The sequence below is a fragment of the Malania oleifera genome, chromosome 7, assembly GCF_029873635.1.
Source record: "Malania oleifera isolate guangnan ecotype guangnan chromosome 7, ASM2987363v1, whole genome shotgun sequence".
NCBI classification, from domain to species: Eukaryota; Viridiplantae; Streptophyta; class Magnoliopsida; order Santalales; family Ximeniaceae; genus Malania; species Malania oleifera.
This window is the reverse complement of record NC_080423.1, coordinates 33,656,064-33,683,858: the sequence shown is the minus strand read 5'-3', so window position 1 is coordinate 33,683,858 and position 27,795 is coordinate 33,656,064. Positions and strand designations below refer to the sequence as shown.

Here is a 27,795-nt window from a genome sequence, read left to right as displayed (position 1 = left end):
CCAATAAGCAATTGCTTGTGAGTAGGAGGAGAAGAGATTGGTCAAGGAGTCACGAAATGGTAGCGACCAACCCGTGAGAACTCCATAAGTTGTGAATCAAGTCACTTTCAAAACCTACTATTATGCAGAATAAGATTGTGATTTGAGCAACACTCATGCTATTACATTACAATGAAAGGGACTTTCAAACGTAGGTTCAAATTTTGCTTCCAATTATAATCATAGCCCTAAATTTTATCAGTGCCAACCATCATAGTAAGCACTGTCATACCTAGAAATATAAGGCATGGGTTTTGAAATCTAATTAAGCACTTCATAAAAATGCCACTAAATAGTTACTTTGTAACGAACAGTAGAATAAACTAGCGACTGTCGTTTTTGTTTTGTTTTGTTTTTTTTTTTTTTGTTTTTTAAATAATTTATAATCGGCAATAATTTCCTTAAATTTCACAATGGTTTCTCAATGCACCCAAAACAAGGAAACATGAGGAAAAAAGAAAAAAATAAATAAATAACTAACTGATACCCATATAAGCAAGAATTGACTTCTTGCATCAGAGTTGATATGACGACAGTTCTAAGAGAATTAATGGCAATTTTGTGTGACCCTGAATTTGCTTAGGCTTTTCAATATTTTGTAGTAGTTGTTCAAGCTTTTCCATTTCTTTTTTTCCTTTACAATGCAATGCTATTTTACAGAAAATCCTTCAAATGCTTTTATTTGTTTGCATAGATAAAAAATAAAAAATCCTAATGCTATTGCATTGCTTCATTTATTTATTTATTTATTTATTTTTATCTTTCCTTTCCTTTTACATCTTCTAAGTCTAACCACAGAAAATACTTGCATAATTTTTTAATCAATACCTATATCAATAAAGATCTACAACGATGTCATCAACTTATTGCAACAAATAGAAATTATTGACATATTAGATGACATCTGCCCTGTTGTGCAACTATAAAGGTCCAAAGTCTCAACAACTAGTACCTCTTTTTCAAATGTTATCAGAGTAACTTGTCCCTCTTCATATCAGTTCCTTGATTCACCAAAATGGTCAATTTTTTCTTTCTTAATAAAATTTCCATACCAAAGCTTCAAGCTTTCCTTTAATCATGAAGGCTACCAATACTCCCAGCAATGAAAGCTCCAACCGCATTCAGGGAAAACAGAAGTACTTAAGCATACAACGCAGCACTCGACAAAATAAAAATACGGTTAGGGAAGAAGACAAGTTAGAAAAAGAAGAAAATAAATTAATAATATATAATATAACAAAAAATGTTGTCTTGATGTCTTCCACAGATAAAACATAATGACATCCATACGCAAGAATGACTTCGATTGCAAGAAACAAAATATCCCCCCTCTGAAAATATTCATGAAATTTATAAGCACGCCGCTCTATATACACTTGAGTTGGAAGCCTCAACCTTGTTAATGCTTGACTGAAAGAAATTGTTCAAGGAAATTTCAGCATGGCATGTTGGTGCAACACATGAAATCCTAGTTAATCTGTACTGCAGGATTTCTGTTCCACGACAGATAGGATGGATCCCCAAGAGGCCTGCACAGTACACAAAAACCACATTGCCCAAAAAAAAAAAAAAAAAAGGATACAAACAAAAACAGAGGCAGTTCTATTTTAAATAATCCAATTGTCATCATCTACACTCAGATGAAATAAGTACTTCTTCATAAAAGTACTCTTGTATCACTTGTGTCAATAAATATTTTAATTGACACTTGAATAAGTATTTGTTCCAAAAAACACTTTTCCAAACTATTTTTTTTTTTAAAGACAATTTAGTATTTTTAAAAATATTTTATAACTACTTTTAGATAAGTACTTTTCCAGATAAATACTTTTCCAGAAAAGTACTTTTCTATAGATGGCTCCAAACAAGCCCCAAGTGACTGAAGATAAATGCACCATGATATGAAGATTTCTTCTTATCTTCAATATATATTTATTTGCGTACATGGGTGCAGCCACAGTGAAATGATTTCTTACCTTGGCTTGATGACATACAAAAATATAAAGCTTATTGCCAGGAACAAGCACAGGCCACCAACAATAATATAGGCTATGCCTAGGAAATCATTTCTTCCACCAATCCAGCTTGTGGTAGAAAGAACCAGCATCTTCTTGCCACCAAAACCATAGGTATTATAATTGTTCTCAATTACAACTGTTATCTTCTCATTAGCTTCAAGATCCACCTCTATCTTCCCATAAAGTTTTCGGAAACTCGGCAGCGCAGCAGTTCGCATCCAAACAATAAGGTCTTCTTGTTCACTCAGCTGTAAAATGCAGCAGAAGTTAATGACCCGCAAAGAGTTGGAAAAAAAAAAATAAAAAAAATAATTAAGATGAAATAAACTAGCGCTTAATTAATTAATAATGTACTCACAGGTATGCTCTCATTAAGCTTGGCACCACCAATCAAGCCCCCAGCTTGGAAATTTTTAGGATATACATTGGCCCCAAACTTATGCTCTTTGTCACTTTTCCATGCTATGTTCTTTTTGTTAACCTGTAGCACCTTGTCATTAACTGCAAATCCAAATGTGTCATTGAACAAACTCCACGCAATGAGGCCGCAAGGAATAATTGGAGATCCATTTGCAGCAATGTTTTCCGGTGCACAATGTCCTAAATCAAGGTTAGGGTCTCCAGTCCACAATTGTTTGTCAATTCTGCTTTGAAAATATCTGTGCCCAGAAAAGTAAAGGTTCAATCTTTCATATAATAAGTCATTTATTCTAAAACAAATACAATTTGAATGTTTCTGGCTCGTATAGATAAACAAAGAATACACAGCTTTGGGATTCCTCTTGTCCAACATAAAAATTAAAAAGATCCTTCACGAAACAAGCAAGATAATAAACATTTCAATTAAGAAAAAGGTATTCTAACTTTCAATAATATAAGGTTTCCCAAAATAGTTGCACTCAATTTATCCTTCTCACGAGAAACCAACTCTCGCAATGATAGCTGTTAAACCACACATTGTACATACATCAACTTTTATATTTGCATATCAACCATAATCATAAGGTACCCATGAGAGTTTCAAATAAATTAAATAAAATATAAAACTGAATGCAAAACTTATGAAAAGCTTCACGGATCGACCCTGACTGGAGGAAGAGTAAGGAGAACTAGATTAAGGAATTATTGGTTTTCAGTCTAATAGGTTTAGGAGTAATTATTTAGGCTTACGTTCATTTGGGGGTTGGTTTGTAATAAAAATATATTTTAGGGGTTCATTAGTAATTTCGTGTATTTTTAGGAGCTCAGGTGCAATTTCATGTAATTTAGGCTTTCTTCTAAATAGGGTGTGAAAGCCATGCAAGAATCAATTTTCAATAAATTTTCATGTTGGATGTGCCCCTCTTGAACCAAAAAAAAAAAAGCCCACATTAAACTTAGAAAATAATGTGGAGAAGCTCCCCTCTCCTTTATATTTTCTTTAGCTAGGCCCATGCTGCTCTCTTGTGATAAACCCAGCACAAGTACCCAAAAAAAAAAAATGGCTGGGCCCAATTCTAAAGCAAACTCTGCTCAATTCCATAACATTGAACAGCAGCAGGCCCTTGTTTCTTTTCCTTTTTTCAATAGCCAAACCAAGCCCCTCTTCACGCTGGCACATCTTCACCCATCTTATCCAACATAGCCCTCCACCTGCAGACATGTCATCAGTGCATCAGCACCATATTGGATTGCCACATCAGCAAACCAGGCACACAAACATCCTATTCCAGATAGTAAATCCCCTAAAAATATATATAAATAAGAAAAAAAATAAAAATTCCAGCAGCATGGTGATAAACTTGGGAAAAGGGAATGCCTTTTGTCGTACTTTGGCAACATATCAAAACTTTTCATGCATTTCTCAAGTGTCCAGAGAATGTTTGCAAAATTGTCATTGATGGAAGATGGACAGTGAATTGGTTTCTAGAAATGGTCTCCCTCATATCAACTTCATCTGTAACCCCAACCAGCACCTTATGAGATATCTTGGGTTGATAATACTACCTCACATGCTTGTGAACGATGTTTGGTTACTATCCAAATGGGTGACTATTTTGATAGTGTTTTGTATGACATCATAACTGTTGTAAAGTTAGAGATGGTGAAGAGAAAAAAGCAAGAGAAAAAAGGAAGCAGCAGTTTCCTGGAGCATTAGATTCAGCTCCAGGTGCCCTCTTGGAAGACAAAAATACCCCCATGTACACCACATAATTACTAAAATAGTCTATCTCTTCTAACACCCCCATGTATAAATATCAACTAACTCCAGCTTGTTACAACTATTAGACAAGGCAGGCTTAAATAAAGCATTCATGAAAACATTGCCCAACTGATCCACATATTTCACTTAAGGAATTCTTGCAACCTTATTCAAAACAGCATCCCTCACAAAATGAGGGTCAAACTCGATGTACTTGTCCAAAAACACTAGGTTCCTAACAATATAAACAACAGTTTGATTATCACAAAACATGCTTAGCTTCTTAACCAAGAATTCCACTTTTGACATAAGAGATTTCAACCACATAAGAAGCCATGGTATTCTGCTTCAGCAGTAGATCTTGCTACAATAGCCTGTTTCTTGCTACACCAGAAACAAGATTACCACACCCACAAATGTAATGTATCCAGTAGAAGACCTTCAAGGCTGTGTGGCACTAGCTAAAGATCTCTCACTTAACTAGCCGGCCGGCCAAAAATTACCACAATTTAGCACAAGAACACATTCACAATAGTTGAGTGAGAAGTACGCAGAAGCAGTACGCAATTCATGAAAGAAAATGGCAAGAAAATCATAAATATTGAAGCAACATAATCCATAAAGACTACCTCTCTAAGTAACATGTGTTTAGCGAGGGAGGCAAGTAGGCTAAACACATTGAGAAGAGCTAGTGAGTTTTACAAAACTGATGGACACTCACCCTCCCCTAAAGAGATTTGTATGTGATTTTAGCTCTAATACTAGGAAACATCAAAATGTTTGAGTCATACGCCCTTTTTACACCAAGGAATAGACACCATACATAAACAAAACCTATTCTAGTATTTACTTGATGGTAACCCACCCCATGCACACAAGACAAGTGGTCATAGGCAAGCATAATGCCTTGAACAAGCTTGGCTCGTGGCACTGAGCTAGCCCAATCTACATCAACGTATCCCATGATCTCATAGTTTCTAATACATTTATATATCAAATCTTTGCCAGGACAGCCTTTGAGAGACCTTAGAATCCTAGATACAGCATTGTGGTTGTTTGGGATTTTCATAAACTCACTCAACCCCTGAGGCAAAGAATATGTAAACTTTTGTGACAGTCAAATAGATCAACTTGCCAACAAACTGCCTATATCAATGTTTATCTTCAAAGACCGGTACAACATCCCTACACAACTTCACATTGTGATCTATAAGAGTATCAACTGGTTCAAGCTCCAAGCATACTGGTCTCACTTAGCAAGTTAAAGGTACATTTTCGCTGCAATAAATTCAACCCTTTATTACACCATACAATCTCAATACCAAGAAAGTAACACAAGATACCCAAATCATTGATTTGAAATTTTTCTTGAACCCACTGCTTGAATCTACAGTCACACTTTGGTTGCTGCTAGTGATGATGATGTCAATTTATATGTTCAGTGGGCTCATGGAAGTTGCTAATGATTGGACAGCAATGAAATTTTGCAGATAGATCTTCTGGTGGTTTTTAATGTGTGGAATCCATACTCTGGATTGTGTCATGAATGTCTTCAAAAACTGAGTGGCATGGCTGTAATTTCTGGAAAGTTACAGATGAACAGTGCAACCACACTGTTCTGTGTGTCACTTATGGCAGCGTGAGAGATTGGTGCAAAGAAATTTCAGTTGTCATAAGAGCAGTTATAGAAACAGACAGAAAATTGAGGAAGACGCAGAGGAGAGAAAGAGAGAGAAGGAAGAAGAAGGATCAAGGCTTCTGTAGGATTTTGATAGCTGCAGAGGAAAAATAAAGGGCTGGAATTGGTCAGAAAAACAAAAAGAGGAAGAAGAAGAATGAGGGAGGGGAAAATGAGGGATTAAAAATGGAAGAATGGTGTGATCATGGTTGGGTTATGATATCAAATGATGCATAACAAGAAGGAATTGCTGCCAAGTAAAAGAGAAATAGAGGAGAGGAGATAGATGTATAGAACAATAGTAAGATACCGCCCAGGAGAGAGATAATTTGGGAAAATTTAAGGAAAGGAAAGCAGAGAGGAAGAAAGAAGAAGAGAGAGGAGAGGAGAGAGAGATATAACTGGGGGAAAACTCATGTTCACTCCTCAGTTCAAATTCATCAAAAACTAACTCTCACATGACTTTCACACCCTATTTGTAAGAAAGCCTAAATTACATGAATTACAAGCAAAACCCAAAATAAACACAAGCCTACCACAAGAAACTAAACACACATAATAAACTACTAATCAACTAAACATATTTGGGTTTAGGATCCAGCAATCCCTTGACCCTATTCTTTGAAATTGTTCTGCAAATTGGGTCAAAATGATCCATCCAAATACCCACTTCCTATCCCTACATCAGAGGATGATGGATGGACCCTCATTGGTGGCTGATTTAGGAGAATTGAATTAAAGTACTATTGGATTTCAGCCCAATAGATTTAGGAGTAATTGATTAGGCTTATGTTTATATGGGGATTTGTTTGTAATAGAAATGTCTTTTAGGTGTTGTTGCAGGACAATAACTGAATATCAGAAGAGAGAGAGAATTGGGATAATTATGGAAGAGAAACGGAGAGGAGAGAGGCAGAAAGAGACATGACATAAAGGAATGGGAGGAGATGATAGGAAAACTGTATTTGGCCTCGCCGGGGGGGGGGGGGGGGTGCGAGATCAAATCTGACAAGTAACCATTCCAGTACACAGTCACACTATTTATATACAAAATAGTACAACTAAAACATATAATTATAAAATAACCCCAACTAAAATATAAAAATATAAATTAACCCCAAAGTACTTAAATACACAAAATAACCCTAAATTAACGAAACTTTTTTCAAAAATAACCAAAATTTCCTAAACTAAAATAAAAATATTGACTACGATATAAACATATAAATTTCTCCATTGATGTTTCTCCATCAAGGGTTCATTTGTAATTTCATGTATCTTTAAGGGTTTATGTGTAATTTCATGTAATTTAGGGAGTCCATAGGAGGGCATAATATACATGAGTGAGCACCAACTTGATCCAAAAGCTTAATTCACTAGGCCTTGGGCCCAACCATGTATACAAGCACCCATCCTCCACTTTATTTTTTCAACATGGGAGAAAGTCATAAGTGGAATTATCAAAAATATCTCCCTCATTTGTGAGTTTCAACCACTCCCACTTGAACGGAAACCATTCTTGACACTTCATGTCATACAACCAACTAGGAGCCACCACTCAACCATGGGAGCCCATTCATTTATGGGATTAGATTCTGTAGGATCAACAGGTTCTCTAGGGCTGCAAAAGAGCCAAGTTGAGCTAAGCTTTGGAATGTTCAAGCTCAGCTCGAAATAGGAAGAGGTCTGCTCAAGCTCGGGCTCAGGCTCTAACTCAATCTCCGGCTCCGGCTCCGGCTCCGGCTCGAGCTAGAGCTCAACTTGATTTAAACTTTGAAATATAAGCTCGAAACCAATATTATCAACTCAAGCTCAACTCAGTCTAGGCTTGCTTTACCCTCAAGCCAATAACTCTTCACACACAAATCAGAGGACTCCTTCGTGTGGGCCAGGAGTATGTACAAATAACAGCTCAGCCATGGGATGGGGAAATGAAGAGGAGAAGGCTCCATTTATAAGCAAAAGCGAGGCTGAAAATTTAATGGGGTTTGTGATGTGGGACAAGGAATGGACGGAGACTGGAGAGCACTTGCAAGTTGCAACCTGCCTTGAGCAACTTGTCCCACATCAAAATTTCTTAAATGGGGAGGGCCTCGCTATTTCTATAAAATCTAAACCCCCCCCCCCCCTTTTTTCCCGGCTCCTCCACTCATTTGTAATTTTAGTTCTAATGAAAGTTGAAAAATTAATAGTGTAAAAATTCAATATAAAAGGAGAATTATGAATTATAAAATTATTAAAATTTATTAATATAATTTAGACAAATTATTGTTGATTTGGGAATGAAGCAATGGCTAAAGTAATAATTTAAATATATAAATAAGCAAGAACTAAAAAATTAATTGGCTTGAAATTGAAATCGAACCCATTACTAAGCCTAGTTAAGCTATTCACGAGCCAAGCAAGCCAAGCCCGTTTGTGCTCAAGCTTGGCTTGTTTAGTGAACAAGCCTAAAAAGTGGGCTAGGGAATCACTTATTAAGACAATAAGCGAGCTCTTTCCAAGCCAAGCTCTTGAGCAACAATGGTTTAACACATAAGAATAGGGTGTGAAAGCCATGAAAGAGTTAGTTTTGATGAATTTGAATGGAGAAGTTTAATGTTAGTTTCCCACCAATTGTACCTCTTCCCCCTCTCTTCTTTGGTTCTTCCTTATTCCTTCTTATTCTCTCCTCTATCTCCCATAATTCTCTCTTGGCTGCAATTCCTTGATGCTATTCTGCATCACTAGTTCAGTAAAATTTACAATTAACAATGTTTGTTTCCACAACAAGATATTGTTAAGCATCAATTTCTTTATACCCGACAGAAAACTGGCGGTTAATTAATGCTAACATTAAACTCTGATAAAAATTCACTCTGGTGAAAAATTCTCCATATGTTTCCATTCAATTTATTTTTAAAAAAATGACCAAGTTCCTTTGATGACATCAAATTGGATGGAATAATTGCTCTAGTGGCGGCTAAAGGGAAAGAAAGATGCATGAAAAGGTACATAAATTCCAAACTTTGAGTCCTGAAAATTATGCAGTCAACATGAACAATAAACCTGTATAAAATTAGTATCAATCTTACAAGTCAAGTCTGCATACCTGCGATGGTTCTGATAGAATTTATCAAGTTGATAATATATATATACAGGACTTTTCATTTGCTTAGGGACCTGAAAAAATTAAGTTTTTTTTGTAAGTAAATATGCTTCACTGGAAGGATGAAACACACGCAAACACAGACAAGTTAGAAAGGGATAAAAAAAACTATAACGTTAATTTGTTGAAACTGATAAGCACTGTGAGGAAAGGGACGAACAATCAAACTCCTAGTGCAAGTCTTATTAGTCTCAGTGCTTTGAATATATGCAAGCAGATTGTTGCTATAACTTGCAGGAACACAGTCTCTGTCATAACGGTCCACAATTTCTACAACCTACATGTAGAAAAAAATGTTATTTCATGTTCAACATCATCGATTGCAAACCATACAACTCCACATAGGCAAATATATTACGGAGGCATAAAGTAATTTACACGCTCTGAAGCAAATATGGAAGCAAGTCCAATGGGGATGAAGACTATGCCAACGAAAATGAATGCTGTAATGACCTGACATGGTTAATTAAAGATAAGGGGAAATATATTTAAAGCATAAATGATGCAATAATTGTATCTTTCTATATTTTAAAAATAACAATATAGCTAAACCATTATGTATACCCATCCTGGTGTCAGAATTAATTTGCAGGCAGGAAGCTCCTGCTGAGTAAACCTAGAATCTGCAAAAAAAAGCAAATCGTGTCTGTCAAAAAAATAAAAAAGGATAAGTAATCAATTGTAAATTAATAAATCAAGCCGTAGAAAAAAGTCAACAAAAGGGAGACAGAAACACTGCTGAAATTCCAAAGGACGTAATTTCAATTTTTTTTTTTAAACGATGGTGTCCAAGGCACTCTTGACACTCGACAAATCTACCGGGATAATGGACCGACCCCTCTACCTTTCTCCACTTAAACAGCAAGATATTATCTAAACAACTTAATTTTTATCAAATTGTATATGAATAAAGACAAGATGCCAAGATCTGAAATTAGCTTATTGGTTAAAATCGGTACATAATGCTTCCCATCCTATTTATGAATTTGGCATGTCAAACTACAGTGCTTTTTTCAAAAGAAAAAAGATGGAAGAGTTTACTAAGCATACGTTGGCACGTGTGCATTGGTAATAAGATTCCAATCTCACTAAATGGTCGAGGGAGACCATTTCAACCTCAAGACTCTATTCAAATCTCAAACGGGGCAAGGAAAAAGTCAAAAAATAATATTCTCAATAAGGAAGTTATTTTGCTTTGTTCATCCTCTCACCGAACCAAACAGAAATACCATATTCAAACATAAAGCGTAAATGAAAAACTAGATGCATATAAGCCAACCCATGAGATAAGGATAAGACTTAGCTCAGTTAATAAGATTCGGGGCAATAACAAACCATTGGATTTGGCTGGAAAGAAGCAAGAATTGCACCGTCCTTGCTAATTGACAAAATCAAACTGCCTATGATTCCATGATTCTAATATGGGTAAAATAAAGTTTGTCGGGCTGAAGCAAACAACAAGAAAAAAATCTCTACTTCAGAAGAATTTGCATGGTAGAAGCAAAGAAAAGGGTAGCAGCAGTAGTAGTAACCGTAACATAATAATAATAATAAATATACTCGCACTAGAAAATATGCATTAGAAAACTTTGATCAGTACTAGAAACACAACCATATTCTATTCAACACATTTAAGGCTCGTTAGTTTTGGAAAACATTTTCCAGTCTTCAATTTTTAGTTTTCCAAAGAATTATAGAAATTTTAGCTTATTTTTTAACTTCTCCAGATTCATATTAAAGAGTTTATTTAAATGTGCATAATAAATTTTTATTTTCCATTTATAGATTTCAAAATAATCACAAAAAAGACAACTTGTTTTCCAATTTTATGAAATTTATATAAGGTAACACTTAGAAGTAAAGATTTTGGGAATTTGGATTTGAGTGGATTTAGAAGAAATTTTATACATAATTCACGCAAATTAAAGTCTAACATCCAAGTTCCATGCTCTCATAGGAGAAGTAAGAGTTAGAAATCTTAAAAAATAATAATAATAATAATAATAATAATAATAATAATGAAAAGTTATTTTCTAACTTTTCTAGATAAATTTGGAAAATTAGAAAACAAGATGGTATTTTTTGTAATTACTTGAAAAATTAGAAATGAAAAAATATTAATATTTTCACGAGAAAATAGTGTCAAATTGTTTACTGTTGTACATTTATTTCATATAAATGTTGTAAAAATAAAAATTTAGCTAACTTTTTGGTAATTTTTTTTTTAAACCAAAATGGAAAATGAAAACTGTTTTAACTAAAAGGGTCCTTAAATTTTCTCATCCAAAACTAAATATTTATGAGTTGTTTCGGCAGTTAGAAAAGTAAGTAGTCTTAAGCAGCTTAATGTTTTAACCTTTTTACTGTTTTGTGCCTATCTTTTTCTTGTTGATTAGAAACCCACAAAAAGGGACAGCTAAGGATCTATTGGGTATCATTTCTACTTTTTTTCTGTTTTTGTTTTCGTACATTAAAGAAGCAGATTCTAACAATGCCATTTGTTCCTATTGCTAGTTTTGCTTGTTGGTTTTCAGCCATTTTAAAAATCATAAAAAAGGGCAGCCCAGTGCACAAAGTTCCCACATATGCGAGGTCTGGGGAAGGGGCGGACCACAATAGATACGCGGGAGCTTTATGCACCGGGCTGCCCTTTTTTATGATTTTTAAAATGGCTGAAAACCAACAAGCAAAACTAGCAAAAGGAACAAATGGCATTGTTAGAGTCTGCTTCTTTCAAGTACAAAAACAAAAACAGAAAAAAAGTAGAAATGATACCCAATAGATCCTTAGTTGTCCCTTTTTGTGGGTTTCATAATAAATAAAAATAAAAATGAAAAATGAAAAATAAAAACTAAAACAAAAACTGAAAACCAAATTGTATGATTTTAATTGTTTTTGCAACCCCGCCTATTTTAATATCTAGAATTAACTTTTTTAAATTAAATCATTAATTTTGTATATAATTTTTCATTATAATTAAAAAATAAAATGACCATGTGAACTTGAAATATAATTAAAATAAAATCCATAAAATTTCTTTAAAATTGAAAAAAAAAATAGTAAAAGTTACTTAGAAAATATTTTACATTTTCCTATTTTTCAATTATCATGTACAATAAGCTTATTCTTGTAGCACTAAGCAATGAGTCTTGAAATATAGCAAGTAAAGGTAATTATAATCATTTCCATTTTTACTATATTATTATTTTTGATAAAAATAAAAAAAAAAAGATACATTTAGAAAGAGAATGTACAATATAAATCCTCACAAAGAAAAGGGAAAAAAAAAGCAAAGAACAAAAAAAATAAATAAATAAATAATAATAATAATAATAATAATTAGAAAAAAAAAATAAAATAAACTGAAATTATCCAAGAAAGCCCCTCTTTAATCCCTTCCCATCATAGTTCTCCAAACACTTCGCTAATTCCCTCTGACCCTTCTTCACCTTAGATTTACCACCAAGCCTAACTCCATTTCCTCCAAGAGTAGATAAAGCGAGGCCCAAGCTATCCAACAAATTCCAAGTTTGAATGCCTTTCTAAGTAGAATCTTGAACTGGAGTGGCAGAATTCCATTTTTGAACTTCAGTTCTTCTTTAGAAACATAATCCTCAAAAATATTCTAAAGGAGGAGGCAGCACATAAGAAAAATCCTCAAGACAATCAGAAGAAGAATCGGAAGAAAATTCTTGCTGCTCCCAAATTTGATCCAAAAGTAAACCCTTGTCACATTCAAAATCACTACTACCAATACCATTATCCTCTGAAACATCCCCCCCAACTCTTACTATCCCTACTTGTATTAATCCTCCCAACATTTGGCTCCAGCACTACACTTTAAACATCATTAGAATCTCTCTTTAAGTTTCTTTTTTTGAGTCACCAGATGAATCCAATTATATTCAAAATAATTCCTCCTTTCGAAACTCAATTGCACTTCCTTACAACGAGTGTAAACCTTTCAACTCTTCAAATTATCCAAATTGAATGACTATATCATCTAAATTCCCTTCTAAACCAACAATAGTCTTGATTTCAACTCCACAAGAATAAAAATTCTTAGAAGAAGATCCTCCAAACTCAATCCTGGAACCTCATCTACTATCATTCTTCTCCAAAATAGGAGATGCATCACTCTTTAGAAAATTACTAGAATTTTTTGCAACCCACCTATCCAATTCTGCCTCCTTTTCTTTTCTGTTTTTTTTTTTTTTTTTTTTTTTAAGAGCAACTGCTTCTCTACTCGTCCACCATAGATCTTGTTTGAAGGTGATCAAAGCGCTAAACCATATGCATCTTTCTTCTGTTCAAAGGAAAGATTAATTCCTGAAGCCTCACAGGTTCTCATAAAAATTCCTTTTGATTGGAAAGCTGACTAAGCATTTGGGACTACCCATTCAGTTGGCCCAACTGTGATTTACATTGCGGAGTCTTCTCCTCTCTAAACTAAACTGGCCCAATATAGAACCAAATTCTGCTTTTGAGCCTCCCTAACCAACAGGCCCATCAGAAATTTTTAAAGACCTTTATTATAATATTTTAAATTTTTTTTTTTTTTTGTATTTTTGTTATTTTATTTAAATTTTAAAATTATTATTCGAAATACACGCACACACAGAGAAGAGAGACCAACAATTCTTCCTTTTCAGTAATAACTAGCTATACTACATGCTCTGTAGCTCTTGTTATTTGTCAACAGTTTTGAATTTAAGGCAGATAATTATTTTAGTAGTCATAGACGGTTTTTCAGACATTATTGAGAAATAAGAACATCAATTTAGTCCTTTTAACAATAGTAGAAATTTTTTATTTTTTAACTTTGAATACAAAAAAAAGGGATCTTTTTATAGCAATGGAGAAAATGCAGACTGAAAGTTGCCTCTGCGTTTCTTCATTAATAATAGAGATAACTAAGGGTTGAACATAAATTTCTTTTACTATGACAGGAGTTGCTCAACTGAGAATTACTTTTCGTCTTATTTTTTCTGGTTAAAAAATGTAATGTCCCTGCAACTTATCACTTTTCTACTAACAAAAAGGGAATGATAGTCAAAATCAATGTTTGAAAAGGTGCAATCAAGGCTCAACTCGAGGCTTGCCTCAAGATGAACATGCCTAAAATGCCTCAAGGCTCATCCCAAAGTACCAAATACCCAAAAGGACAACAAATTACACACTGAGGGTTACAAATTTGTACAAAAAGCACACCTAGACATTTCTAGTTATGGCTTAGGCATTTTGAGTGGGTGAATCTCAAGTTAGATTTAGCTAAAAAACTTGCAACTGCATATTCATATGAAAAGAATGTTGTAATATGAGTTGATTTCTGAACTCTTGAACCTCCACTTTCCAAAATAATTGAGAGGTGCAGTTTAGATCTTGCATGTAACTTGACCTTTGCAACATTAAAGCTATCTGATGTAGGGAAAAAAATAGAAAATGAGAGAGAGAGAGAGAGAGAGAGAGAGAGAGAGAGAGAGAGAATTAAAAAAGAGATAGAGAATAAAGAAGAGAAAAAAGGAGAGGCAGGACAGGGAGAGAATAGAAGTATCAGAAACAAAGAGAGACCGAATGAGAATGGACAGCACTCAGCAGCGAACAGAATAGAACAGCAAGGAACAGAAGAATGGGGGAAGAAGGAAGAAAAAGAAAAAAGGAAAAAGAAGGGGGAAGAAGAGGGAGAGGGCTGCACGAGAGAGAGAGAGAGAGAGAGAGAGAGAGAGAGAGAGAGAGAGAGAGAGAGAGAGAAAGAGGGAGGGAGGGAGGGAGGGAGAGAACTTAGTAGCGAACAGAACATAACAGAGAAGAACAGAACAGTTCTGGAAACCTGGATTCAAATTGATAAGTAACTGTTTCATGCATAATAAACAAAGTACATATACATCTAACATTACAATTCAAACAAATATTTACAAAACAACTCCATGTTAAACAAAAATTAAGAAAGATCCCCAAAGTACTTAAAATACACAAAATAACCCTAAATTAACTAGACTTTCACAATAACCAGAATCTTTCCCAAACTAAAATGAAAAAATCCTAACTACAATATAAACATCTAAAGTTCTCCTTTAGTAGTTCTCCATCAGACTCCTTTGTTATAGAACTCGACCTTGAGTTTTCAAATGTCATAGTAGTTTTAAGTCCCTGAGCAGGAACAAATTCGAACATGTAAACAAATCAGGAGGGGGCATGAACTGCATTGCATCCTCTTTCACCATTGGGAGTATCTAAAGGATCCTTCAACTGCAAGTAGCATAGAAGGCTGCAATGTCCTCCAAAGAAGAAATCAATTTAATATCCAAATTTATTATAAATTCAAGAAAATATGCATTTGATCCATATTTTAGAATGATGAACAATGTTTCACTAGATTTTGTTAAAGAAGACACAGAGAGAGAAGATGCGAGGCTGGAGGCACAAGTCTAATTTGATGGATGAGGAATAATCTCAAGGGGATTTTCAACAATAGGGGCCATGATTAATAATTTTCAATAAACTCTGGAGCAACAAATTGCTCCTCGCTCTTTGGGTTAGAAGAAATTGTGGTTGAAACATATATGTCCCTTGTACTTGGCAACTCAACTTAAAGTTCACTGTAAGTCTCAGCAACCAAGGGTGGTTACGAGTCAAGGTCATCTCTAACCTAGAGGCTGCAACAGTGTCCAGGGTCACTAAAAACAAGTCTAATGCCTTATTTTGAGAAAATTCATGAGGTCAGGTCCCCTGAGAATAAAAAATCATGTACTAATAATATGAAAATCATTTATGTAGTCATGATACACAATTAAGCAACAATTCGCAAGTGCACTTATGATATTAGATTGTTTATCCTCAAATGGTTGAAGGTTTTCTTGAACATTTTGTGCAGGCCTAGTCATGACCATTGAGAAATTGACCTAGAATGTTAAAATCCTTAAGATTAGAAGTAGTCTTATTGTTTGGTAGATGGAGAAATCTCTCAGCTTCCAAAACCATCTGGTCAACCTCAAATAGAGCAGTGGGGTGTTTTTGAATCTGCAAAATAATATGCTTTCTAATTTCTTTCCTCAGCCCTTTCAAACATAATCACACCACTCTAGGTTCCTCACTAAGAGCACACTGGTAAATAAGGTCTCTTAATTTAAGGTAATAATAGGTTACACTAGAAGAAAGTTGCCTGAGAAGTACACACTTGATCCGCTAATTGCTTCATATAAGAATGTGGGATATATTTCTCTATTAAAATATATCTTATTCTAGACCAAGTGATAACAAGTTCTCCACAATAGTTTTTGTCCCTTTCAATTTTCTTGATGATATTGCTTTGCTAAACCAAAAAGTTTTAGCTAAGAAAATAATATGGTGGTCACAAAATCCATACCAATTATAATTCTCCTTGTCATCCAACAAACCTAAGAAAAACTGAGGACTTAAACAACCATCAAAATCATAAAGACACCTAAGTTTTATCAATTGTTGGAACTTGGGAATAGCCAACTAGGTGGGAAATAGATGTGGAATCAACTCATCATTTTCCTTCTTTATATCAAAGCGCAAACATGGAGCAACGCAAATTCAAACTATTACTAACCAGGTAAGTAAGATTAAATTTATTTCTATGGCGTCTTAAGTAGTGTAAGTTTATGCAACTTGACCAAAGGTTGTTAGATGTTCACAGATGCTCCGCTAATAAACTTGAAAAATTGTGATGGCACACAGTAATTGTCCTCCAAAAATATGTATCAAACAATCAAAGTTGGATTTCTTCAGACCAACATCAAAAATATCTCACAAAGAAAACTAATTTTATCGCAGTAAATCTCAAAATACTGCAGCTGAGCCTCAATCTAATGCTGGCGGACATTCAAAACATTGAAATTTGCAATGACAGTCCAAAACCTTATAGTATAGGTCAAAATATCTTGAAGTTAAGTCAAAATATAGCAAAAAAAAAAAAAAATCAAAATATCGTGACTAAATTAAATTTCTTGCAATTTTGGAAAATGCAGAAGAGTCTGACAGTTTCTCCCACGTGCGTCGCAGTGCGTGGGGCACATATGCCCGTGAGGCTCCTCCAGCGATGATATTCTGAATGATAGTATATCAAAGGAAGGTGATTATAAAAGTGGTGCAGGTGTATCAAAGCAATTCCACAAAATGTCGAGTTTCAAAAGGTGGTCAGCTAGGAGACGTTATGGTGACGCATGGGGCCACGCCCCTAGTCGAATGAAGATGAAAATGGTTTTTTTATGGTTTTTGTGAAATTATACCTGAAAACTGGAGTTTGAAACTCAGGGGCACAATTGTAATTTTTGGGAAGTATGTAGTTGATGAGCATTGCTCTGACTTTTGAATTTTCCTTGTTTTCTGAACTTTGAATGCTTCGTATGAATTGTAGTTGTGCAACAATATTTGCAATTACAGAAACTAAAATTTAATAGAAAATAGCTGTTCCTTGCTTTGGTCTAGAACAATGCAGTGCTCTGGTCTTTGGCGTTGGTGGGTGCAAGGTGTGCGGCTTAGCTATGTCACGAGCTAAGCTTGTTCAGGGCATTATGCTTGCCTGTGACCGCTTATCTCGTGTGCTTAGGATGGGTTTCCATCATATAAATACTAGTGTAGGGTTAATTTCTGCTTTGTAAGCCAAATAAGGCAGTATGACTCCTCGGTCACTTTGATATTTCCTAGTGTCAGGATGATAATTATATAAAAACCTCTTTAGGGGAGGGTGAGTGTTCATCAGTCATTGTAAAACTCACTAGCAATTGTCAACGTGCTTAGCCTACTTGCCTCCCTCGTTAAGTACAACATGTCAACGGAGGATTTGTTAATGAATTACGTTTGCTTCAATGTTTACTGCTGGGTTGCCACGGCTTTCATGAATTGATTATTATTTCCGCTGCTATCTGATTGAATGTTAATGAAAGTGCTTCGTGGATGAATGTTGGTGAACTATAGGCTGGCTAGTTAAGCAAGAGTTATTTAGCTAGCGCCGCACGGCCCTTCACAACGGTGTGAAAAGAGGCGGACCGTGACATTTGGTATCAGAGCCAAGTCAGTGACACTTGGTGAGAGCCCAAGGTTGAGTTTCTACGTGAATTCGATTGCCTTCGTTGTTGGATTTGGGAAGCTTTGGTAAGTAACCATGGCACCAAACAATGCTGAGAGGATCAGCGTGCTGGAAGCACAGGTTGAGGAAACAACCAACACTATGGCCGCGGAGGTGGCTCAGATGAGAGAACTTGTTGATGAAGTGATGGGATCACAAAAACGTCAAGCAGGTTTGATAGGCGACATGTCAGAGGACTTTCGCCACACTGTGGAAGCTTTGCAGGCCCGGATGGCAGATCTGGATGCAAAGGTAAATGTGATGGTTCTTGCTATGGGGAACTCCAACACTCCGGGAGTTAGCAAGACCAAGGTGCCAGAACCCAAGACGTATGGTGGTGCCCGAGATGCCAAGGAGTTAGAGAACTTCTTGTTTGATGTGGAGTAGTACTTTCGCGTTGTGAGGATGGCCTCGGAACAGGCAAAGGTGAATACTGCGACCATGTACTTGGTTGGTGATGCCAAACTGTGGTGGCATACCAAGTACAGAGAAATTGAAAATGGAAACTGTGTAATTGATAGTTGGGCAGACTTGAGGAGAGAGCTCAAGACCCAATTCTTTCCTAAGAACGTTGAGTATAATGCAAAGAGAAAACTGAGAGATCTCAAGCATACGAGGTCAATCAGCGAATATGTGAAACAATTTTCTACTTTAATGTTGGATATTCGGGATATGTCGGAGAAGGACAAGTTGTTCTATTTTCTTGAGGGGATGAAACCGTGGGCAAGAACTGAACTTCATAGGCAAAGGGTTCAAGACTTGTCAACTGCACAAGCGGCTGCAGAACGCTTGACTGACTACGCTGGTGATGATACCGCTTCGTCCAAACGGTTTGGTGGAGAGGGAAACAGTGGAAAGTTTTTCAAGAATGGCAAACCCAAGAGTGGGGGAGCCGACTCTAAATCATCAACCTCACAGGAAGCTTCGTCGTTTCAAGGGTTCAACACACCCAATGGAAAGGGGAAGAGTAAAATTGAGTGTTTCTTGTGTCGAGGTCCTCATAGAGTTTTTGAGTGTCCTCACAAAACATCACTTAATGTCTTGCAGGCTTCCATTGTAGAACAGGCAGTGGAAGACGATGGGGAAGAGGATGATGCCCCAAGGGTGGGTTCAGTGCGGCTGGTGAACGCATTGGAAAAGCAGGCAAAAACACCGAACGTTACAAGAGCAAAAGGGTTAATGTTTGTGGACTTGAGGATAAATGGGAAGAGTACTCGCGCTATGGTGGATACAGGAGCTACTCATAATTTTGTTTCGCAGTTGGAAGCAGGAAGACTCAACTTATCCTTAGAGAAGGATACAAGACGCATGAAAGCAGTTAACTCTGTAGCTTAGCCTACTCTAGGAGTAGCCAAGCAAGTGGCTATAAAGCTTGGACAGTGGGAAGGTCATGCGAATTTCACAGCGGTGCCATTGGATGACTATCCAGTCATTCTAGGAATGGAGTTCCTAATGGGGACGAGGGCAGCGCTGATGCCTTCGATTGGTTCCCTGTGTCTCATGGGAAATCACTCGTGCATGGTGCAAGTCGTTGCAACGAAAGGAGACAACAGGAAGTCCCTTTCAGCCATACAACTCAATGAAGGATTGGGTAAGGGTGAGCAGACACGTCTAGCCACGGTGGTGGTAGACAAAGAAGTAGGCGAAGAGCTGGAGCCTACGACCGTCCAAGCGGTGTTGGATGAGTATAAGGCGGTGTTGCCGGGTAAGCTGCCTCACAATTTGCCTTCACGACGGACTGTGGAGCAAGAGATCGAGTTGTCATCAAGAGTGAAACCACCTGCTAAAGGACCATGTCGGATTGCGCATCGAGAGATAGTAGAGTTGGGGAAGCAATTTGAAGAATTGGAAGCGGGATGTGTTCGCCCTTCCAAAACACCGTTGGGAGTATCAGGGTTGTTTCAGAGGAAACATGAAGAGCATCTGCAGAAGGTGTTCGACAGGCTGAGGGGAAACAGTCTGGATTTGAAGGAGGAGAATTTCTCTTTCGCTCGGTGGAGCAACAAATTCCTTGGTCAAGTGGTTGAACAAGGTCGTATCCGGAGGGGTATGGAGAAGGTAAGGATGATTCAAGAACGGAAGATTCCCACGACAATGAAGGAGTTGCGTTCCTTTCTTGGCCTTACTAAATACTGCAGGAAGTTCGTTGAGGGGTATTCGCGGAGAATGACTCCAATAATAGGAGTACTGGGAAGGTATTATTGGCCGCACACATGGGATGATGTGGTTGATTATACCAAAACTTGTCTCACTTGCCAACAAGACAAGGGGGAGCGGAAGAAATATGGTACTTTCATGGCCGCACCAAAGTACTGTTCGGCAGAGGAGACAACACAATTGTTCCTTGTGACTGTTGTGAAACATTGGGGTTTTCCCCAAGTTATTATTTGTGACCAAGATTTAATGTTCACTGACAACTTCTTAACAGAGTTTTTCAGGATATTCAGGTCACACCTTGACATCTCTTCGAGTTATCATCGACAGACAGACAAACAAATGAAGAGATTCAGAGAGCTGCTAGATGGGTACTTGTGTCATTTTGTCGACGACAACCAAAAGAATGGCGTGCAACTACTTGGTGTGGCTCCATTCTGTGGCAACGCCCAAAGGCGCTCAACAACCAACAAGAGCCCTTTTGAACTTGTTACAGGCCAGCTGCCACTGTTACCTCACACAATGGGCGAGCCGTACAGACGAAAGAGTCCTAGGGCGTACATCTTCACCAGTGAAGGGAGACAGAATGCAGACTTTGCCCAAACCTATCTGGAGAAAGCTTCTAAGCAGATGAAGAAGTGGGCAGATCAGGGGAGAAAACTGCAGTTTCATGTTAGCTGCCTTAAGCCATCCAACGCCAACACCATCGACATGAGCAGAAGTCAGTCAGACAGCGCAGAGTTGAAGACAGTGCAACTTGACAGACATGAAGTTGAAGAGATCCTTGCATATAGAAAGTTCATATCCTCAAGGAAGAAGCGGCAGAAGTTCCTAGTGAAGTGGAAGTGCCTTGATGACAAAGAAATCAGCTGGATTTCTGTGGAAGATTTGAAGCCATTCGTGGACAAAGTTGAAGTGTACCTACCACCAAAAGTCTACGAGGACGTCGACCGCATAAGTGGGGGAGAATGTCACGAGCTAAGCTTGTTCAGGGCATTATGCTTGCCTGTGACCACTTATCTCGTGTGCTTAGGATGGGTTTCCACCATGTAAATACTAGTGTAGGGTTAATTTCTGCTAGTAGAGTCTTTGTAAGCCAAATAAGGTAGTATGACTCCTCGGTCACTTTGATGTTTCCTAGTGCCAGGATGATAATTACATAGAAACCTCTTTAGGGGAGGGTGAGTGTTCATCAGTCATTGTAAAACTCACTAGCAATTGTCAACGTGCTTAGCCTACTTGCCTCCCTCGCTAAGTACAACATGTCAACGGAGGATTTGTTAATGAATTACGTTTGCTTCAATGTTTACTGCTTGGTTGCCACGGCTTTCATGAATTGATTATTATTTCCGCTGCTATCTAATTGAATGTCAAGGAAGGAATTGAATAGAAGGATCAGAAACCAAGAGAGACAGAAAGAGTTAGACAGGAGAGAACAAAATGGAATAGAGAATAACAAAAGAAGGAAGGAGAAGAGGGAGAAAACTGCACAACAGAGAGAGAAGGAAAACAGTTCTGGAAATCTAGATTCAAATTGATCACTAACTTCTAACAAAACTAAAACAAATATTTACAAAATAGCCCCAAGTAAAACAAGAAATTACAGAAAACTTCAACGTAGTTAAAATACATAAAATAACCATAATTTAACTAAAACTTTTAAAACAACCAGAATTTTCCCCACAGTAAAATAAAAACCATAGCTACAATATAAACACTCTCCATCGGTGCTTCAAATTTTGGGTTTTCCTTAATTTATGAACTTTGAATGCTTCATATGAGTAGTAATTGTGCAAGAATACTTACAGTTACAGAAATGGAAATTGAATAAAAAAATAAATGTTCTTTATTTTGGTTTGTGACAACAATGGCAATGCTCTGGTCATTGCCTTTGATGGCTGCAAGGTGTGTGGTTTGGTTATGGCGTGTAATCGTGGTTAGGCTGTTATACCAAATTGATGTAGGGTAGAGATAGAGAATCACAAATGGAGATAGAGATGAAGAGAACTAAGGATGAGATAAAGAATGAAAAAGAGAAGAAGATGAGAGAAGAAAGGAGAGACAAGACAAAGACAGAATAGAAGGATCAGAAACAGAGACAGATAGAGAGTTAAACAGTAGACAATAGAGCAGAATAGAAAAGAACAGAGGAAGAAGCAAGGAAGAAGGCAAAAGGGGAAGAGGGAAAAGGCAGCACAAAAGAGAGAGGGAAATGTTATAGAAATTTGGATTCAAATTGATAACTATCTGTTTCAATCATTAGAAACAAGTACTTATGCATTAAAATACAAATAAAACAAATATTTACACTCTAACCTCAAATAAAACATGAAATTACAAAATAACCCCTAAGTACTAAAAATACACAAAATAACCCTGAATAACTAAAATTTTAAAATTACCAGATTTTTTCTCAAACTAAGATAAAAAATGTTAGGTACATTATAAACAACTGAAGTCCCACATTGGTGCTCCAAATTTTGATTTTCTTTGATTCTGAACTTTGAATACTTCATATGAGTTGTAGTTGTACAACAATACTTACAAAAATGAAATTTGAATAAAAAACAATTGTTCCTTATTTTGGTTTGTAACAACCATGGCTCTCTGGTATTTGGCTTTGGTAGCTGCAAGGTGTGTGGTTTGGCTATGGTGTGGTAATTGTGGTTGGGCTGCAATAGGAAATTGATGTAGGCCATAAATAGAAAATTAGAAATAGAAGAGAGAGAGATAGAACTAAATAAGAAAGAAATAAAGAATGAAGAAGAGAACAAGAGGGGAAAGAAAGGAGCGGAAAGACAGGGACAGAATAGTAGGAGTAGAAATAGAGAGAGACACAGAGAGTTAGACAACACAAAACAGAACAAAAGGAGAAGGGAAGAAGAAGCAATAGGAAGAAAGGAGAATAAAAGAGAAGGAAGTAGAAGAAGAGGGAGAGGGCTGCACAAAAGAGAGAGGGAAAACAGTTTTGGAAATTTGGATCAAATTGATAACTAACCGTTTCATACATTACAAACAAAATACTTATATATTTACCATTACAATAAAAAAAATACTTACAAAATAACCCCAAGTGAAACAAGAAATTACAAAATAAGCACAAAGTACATAAAAACACAAAATAACCCTAAATTAACTAAACTTCTACAATAACCCAAATCTTTCCCAAACTAAAATAAACAAATAAAATCCTAGCTACAATATTAACATAGGATCTCCTTTGGTGGTTCTCCATCACTGTCTCTTGGCATGATTTTCTTAATAAATTTCCAACAAGTAGTTTACAGATTGTATTTGACTTTTTTTTTCTATTTGATTTGTAATTTTCATATAACTTTTTTAAAAAGTGTATGTAATCTATTAGGTATATTTATCTAAGAATAAAATTATTTAAAAATATTTAAGCCTCAAGGCCTTACGGCTTATTCCTCACCGCTTAATGATAAAACATTGCAATAATTCTTGGTGTATTCCTCGCATAATGCCTCAAGGCCGTCGCTATTTAAAACATTGGGAAAAATAATAATACAACTATATTTTAAAAGCAAAAACAATATAAAATATGGAGGCCATGGAGTAGTACATGGCACCATGGAGTAGTGCATGCCCTGCCTTCTTTAAAAGGGATATATATATATATATATATATATATATATATGTGTGTGTGTGTGTGTGTGTGTGTGTGTTAGCTAGCTATTCTACTATTTTATCATCATTTTGTTGAAAAGCTTTCATTGAAAGCTATAGAAGAGGGATGCTTAAAGATATTTGTAGAAAAATAATTAGAAGAGAGACAAGATGGAGAGACCAACAGGGTCATTCCTTTCAACAAAAGTGCATATGTGCACAGGTTTCCATAACTGTGTCATTGTGTAATGTATATATGTATGCATTTGGGAATTAATAGTGCACAATTACACATCATCATACAGAAAATGCAAATTGTCTATCAGGAAGTTTCACTATCTATAAACATTTTCTTTTGCCAGGCTCAAATATGTATGAACAAATCCCAGTGCTGAAATATGCAAGTAAATAAAATCCAGCTATTAATTTCCAGAGACAATGCAAGTTAAATTTCAAAAACTGATCGCAACCAGATAGTGTTTCTATTTTTATTTTATTTTTAACAAAAAACTCTATTGAGGAATCAGATAACAACTGATTTAAAAATAATATTTTTCAAGAGATATTCAAAAATATTATTAAACAGATCATATACATTGTTTCATATTTGCTTAAACGATCCATGATATCAAATATATATATATATATATATAACTCAAAAGACATCATAAAGGTTGCGAAAACACCAAGAATTATTGCAACTAAAGATAATTGGCATTATGCATCCAAAGAAACAAAAGAAAGAAATTAGAAATAGAGTGGCAAAGTATAAATTTGCGGAAGAAGACGCACATTTAGGTTTCCTGGTATCCCGCTTGGGAGCAGCAGAAGAATCAGCAGTTCCAGTGCCCCCTGACGAGCTCGGTCCTCCTTTAGGATTCATCTACATATCCATTACCGCGAAAATGAGAGAGAGAGAGAGAGAGAGAGAGAGAGAGATAGAGAGAGAGAGAGAGGAGAATTGATTCAAAACCACGTCTATACTTCTACGATAATGATGCTCTCCCGTTATATTTTTCCCTTTCCTCTTCTTTCCCTCCCTTATTTCTTCTCATTAATTCTCAGAATCAACCAAAATTTCCATATATTTCCAACACACTACATCGTCCACATTGCTCCAGCCACCATTGGTACGTTTTCCACACTCAAATCTTCCTTCTCATCCATGTACTCATGTGCGTTGTTATGTAGTTTATTCAATAAAAACTTTCAGAGGAGGAAGAACAGAGACCACCTGCATAAGATCTGTTAAGGCGGAGGAAGAGAGAGATCAGGCGATGTAGTCGCGCCGCCGCCACCAGCTCCGTAATAGAAGGGGATGAGACAGAGACCCGGTGGGAGAGGAGGAGAGATCAGGGCGGAGAGAAAGCTTGCTGTAAGCGCGCCACCACCGATTGCCCGACATCAATGGTATCGCTGAGGCGCGCGGAGAAGAGGGAAAAAAGAATAGAAAAAAGAGCGAACGGTTTTTTTCTCTCATTGGCAAGTGAATTTTGGGGGGTTCCGCTGCCTCCTGTTCACAAATTTGTTATGCCTACGAATAATAGAAACGGGATTCCTCTCTTTTAGTCTGATTTTTTTTTTATTGCAAAAATACCCTTAATTTTTTTCCCCAGCGCCTACTACAAATTTACTTTCAAAAATTCCTTTCGCTGTACATATATATTTTAACAGTGTAAAATTACAAATTGGTTCCTATACTATAACCAAAATCTATTTTAATTCTTATAATTTTAATTAAAAAAATTAAGTATTTGTACTCATTGGTTACATACAATTGTTTTATCATCTTGATTGAATCTAAATGTCTCAATGAATTCAAATAAAATTGCTTACAAATATGAGTTTGTCACACATTAAAATTTTGAGTGGATGATGGGTATTTATATATATGGTTGAACCCAAAACCCAACAAGTTTAAGCTTTTGAGTCAAATTGGTGCTCACTCATGTGTATCAAACACATCCATGGGCTCCTCCAGTGCTAACAAGTGATATCAGAGTTGACGGTTCGTAACTTTGAGTGAGTGACATCATAAAAAGTCGAGACGTCAAACTAATTCTCCTGACGTGCTAACAGTTGAAGGACCAAGTGTGTGGCTGAGGCCAATAAGGATCATTTAAGTTAAGGATGGATCCAAATAGGATCAAGACATGAGAGGTATAATTGGTTCAAAAGCACATGGGATGCAATCCGAAGCACGTAAGGCGCCAGTGGTAAGACCCACTTGAGTAATTGTTGGGAAATTGGGTTTACTCCCATAAGGGAGACGATTTCCATTCAAGGGGGAGCAGTTGGAAGTCACAAGTGAGGGGGAGATTGTTGAGAATTCCACTTGTGAGTTGAAAATTTTGAGTGGATGATAGGTGTTTATATACATGGTTGAACCTAAAATCCAATAGGCTTAAACTTTTGGGTCAAGTTGGTGCTCACTGATGTGTATCAAACCCACCCATAGGCTCCTCCGGCGCTAACAAGTATTACATGTTGTACCGCTATTATTTTTAATAAGCCTAGCATTAGAAAAAATATTCAAAAATTTTTATTTGTGATATATGAAATAATTACGACTTTAACTGTATAAATTAGTATAAAATATTTTAAAATAATATGTAATTTTTTTGTAGCTAATAACATTTGGGCTTCAATTAAGCTAACTTATCTTGAAGGGTGGAAGAGTCTTCCATTAATTTCAACTCTCCAATTTATAACCACTAAACTAGTTTAAGTGACAACTTTAATTGAATAAAATTAATATGTTTGTGCATGCTTTTGAGGATTTGGAGTTGAGGGGGACTCTAGCCACCATCGCGTCATATTGGACACTATGGTGTGGCACCAAACCTGGGAAGGGTGAAAGCCACCCGCCCTAATAATTCACCGGCGTAATGCCTCAAAGAGGAATCGAACTCGTGACCTTGCAGTCTCCAAAGTAATATTATGACTTGATATTAGCCTAACAACGTGCCTATATGTGAATGTGAAAGATAAAGAGATAATTTTTCCATCTTAACTGAAAATGTTATATTCAAAATTTATGATTTGAAATTTTCATCTCCAATTTATAACCACTAAACTAGTTTAAGTGACAACTTTAATTGAATAAAACTAGTTTAAGTAACAAAATTTTCATCTCCAACTTATAACCACTAAACTAGTTTAAGTGACCATTATTTTTTAAAAATTCCTTTGGACCTTTGGGGGTTATGTTTGTGCATGCTTTTTAGGATTTGGGGTTGAGCGGGGTTTTTGTATCATGTAAAGGCTCCCAATATTTAAAGCAAGGTAAATAATACACGAAAAAAATTGAAAAAAAAAAATCAGTAAAAATAAATCCTCTTATGGACCTTGAGGGTTAAGTTCACGTATGCCTTTGGCGATCTCAAGGTAAGGGTTGTTTGTGTTCTATCCAAGACTATCAAATATTTAAAGGTTAATTAACTGAATAAAAAGCAATAATTTAAGTATTGATCAATTGATTTCTATGGTAATCTTATATTTAATTAGGTATCATCCATTAGACGAGTTTATAGAACACATTAGTACCTTCCCCTCCCATAATCGTAATCTCAAACCCTACCTAATTGCGTAGATCATAACTATCAGTTCCTTTGACCTTATGCTTAGCATAGACCAATATTTAAAGATTAGGTTATTGAATAAAATGCAAGAATTTAAGTATTGATCAATTTATTTCTAAGGTGATCTCAGACTTATCAGGTATCCTTCATTAGACGGGTTTATAGGGGGCGTTAGTACCTTTTCCTTACATTACCATACCCTCAAACCCTAGTTGGTTGTGTAGATCATGTGTAGGGACCCGAATTCGGAAAATAAATAAAGAAAAGAGAAGGG

General features: G+C 36.2%; 1 protein-coding gene across 3 annotated transcripts; it reads right to left on the bottom strand.

Moving 5' to 3' along the window:
• Window positions 1-1,236: 1,236 nt before the first annotated feature.
• Window positions 1,237-25,478, bottom strand: LOC131160442 (ALA-interacting subunit 1-like). Of its 3 annotated transcripts, none has more exons than XM_058116126.1 (9): window positions 25,175-25,478; window positions 24,733-24,823; window positions 9,630-9,688; window positions 9,444-9,518; window positions 9,226-9,342; window positions 9,009-9,079; window positions 2,416-2,716; window positions 2,016-2,305; window positions 1,237-1,568 (listed from the first exon to the last, which is right to left on the bottom strand). In XM_058116126.1, the coding sequence occupies exons 1-9, from the start codon at window positions 25,178-25,180 to the stop codon at window positions 1,508-1,510; spliced, it is 1,071 nt and encodes a 356-aa protein (XP_057972109.1). In that variant the 5' UTR covers window positions 25,181-25,478; the 3' UTR covers window positions 1,237-1,507. The 3 variants fall into 3 exon arrangements, with proteins under 3 accessions (XP_057972109.1, XP_057972111.1, XP_057972110.1); XM_058116128.1 differs by having other exon boundaries at window positions 9,424-9,518; window positions 25,175-25,441; XM_058116127.1 differs by lacking the exon at window positions 9,444-9,518 and having other exon boundaries at window positions 25,175-25,472.
• Window positions 25,479-27,795: the final 2,317 nt, after the last annotated feature.

What these genes read in the sequence shown, in the direction of transcription:
- LOC131160442 (XM_058116126.1), bottom strand. An exon ending in CCATATTTGCTTCAGAGCGT is followed by an intron (nt 9,343 to 9,443) that starts GTAAATTACTTT and finishes TTCTACATGTAG; the next exon opens with GTTGTAGAAATTGTGGACCG. An exon ending in TTCTATCAGAACCATCGCAG is followed by an intron (nt 2,717 to 9,008) that starts GTATGCAGACTT and finishes TTCTGGGCACAG; the next exon opens with ATATTTTCAAAGCAGAATTG.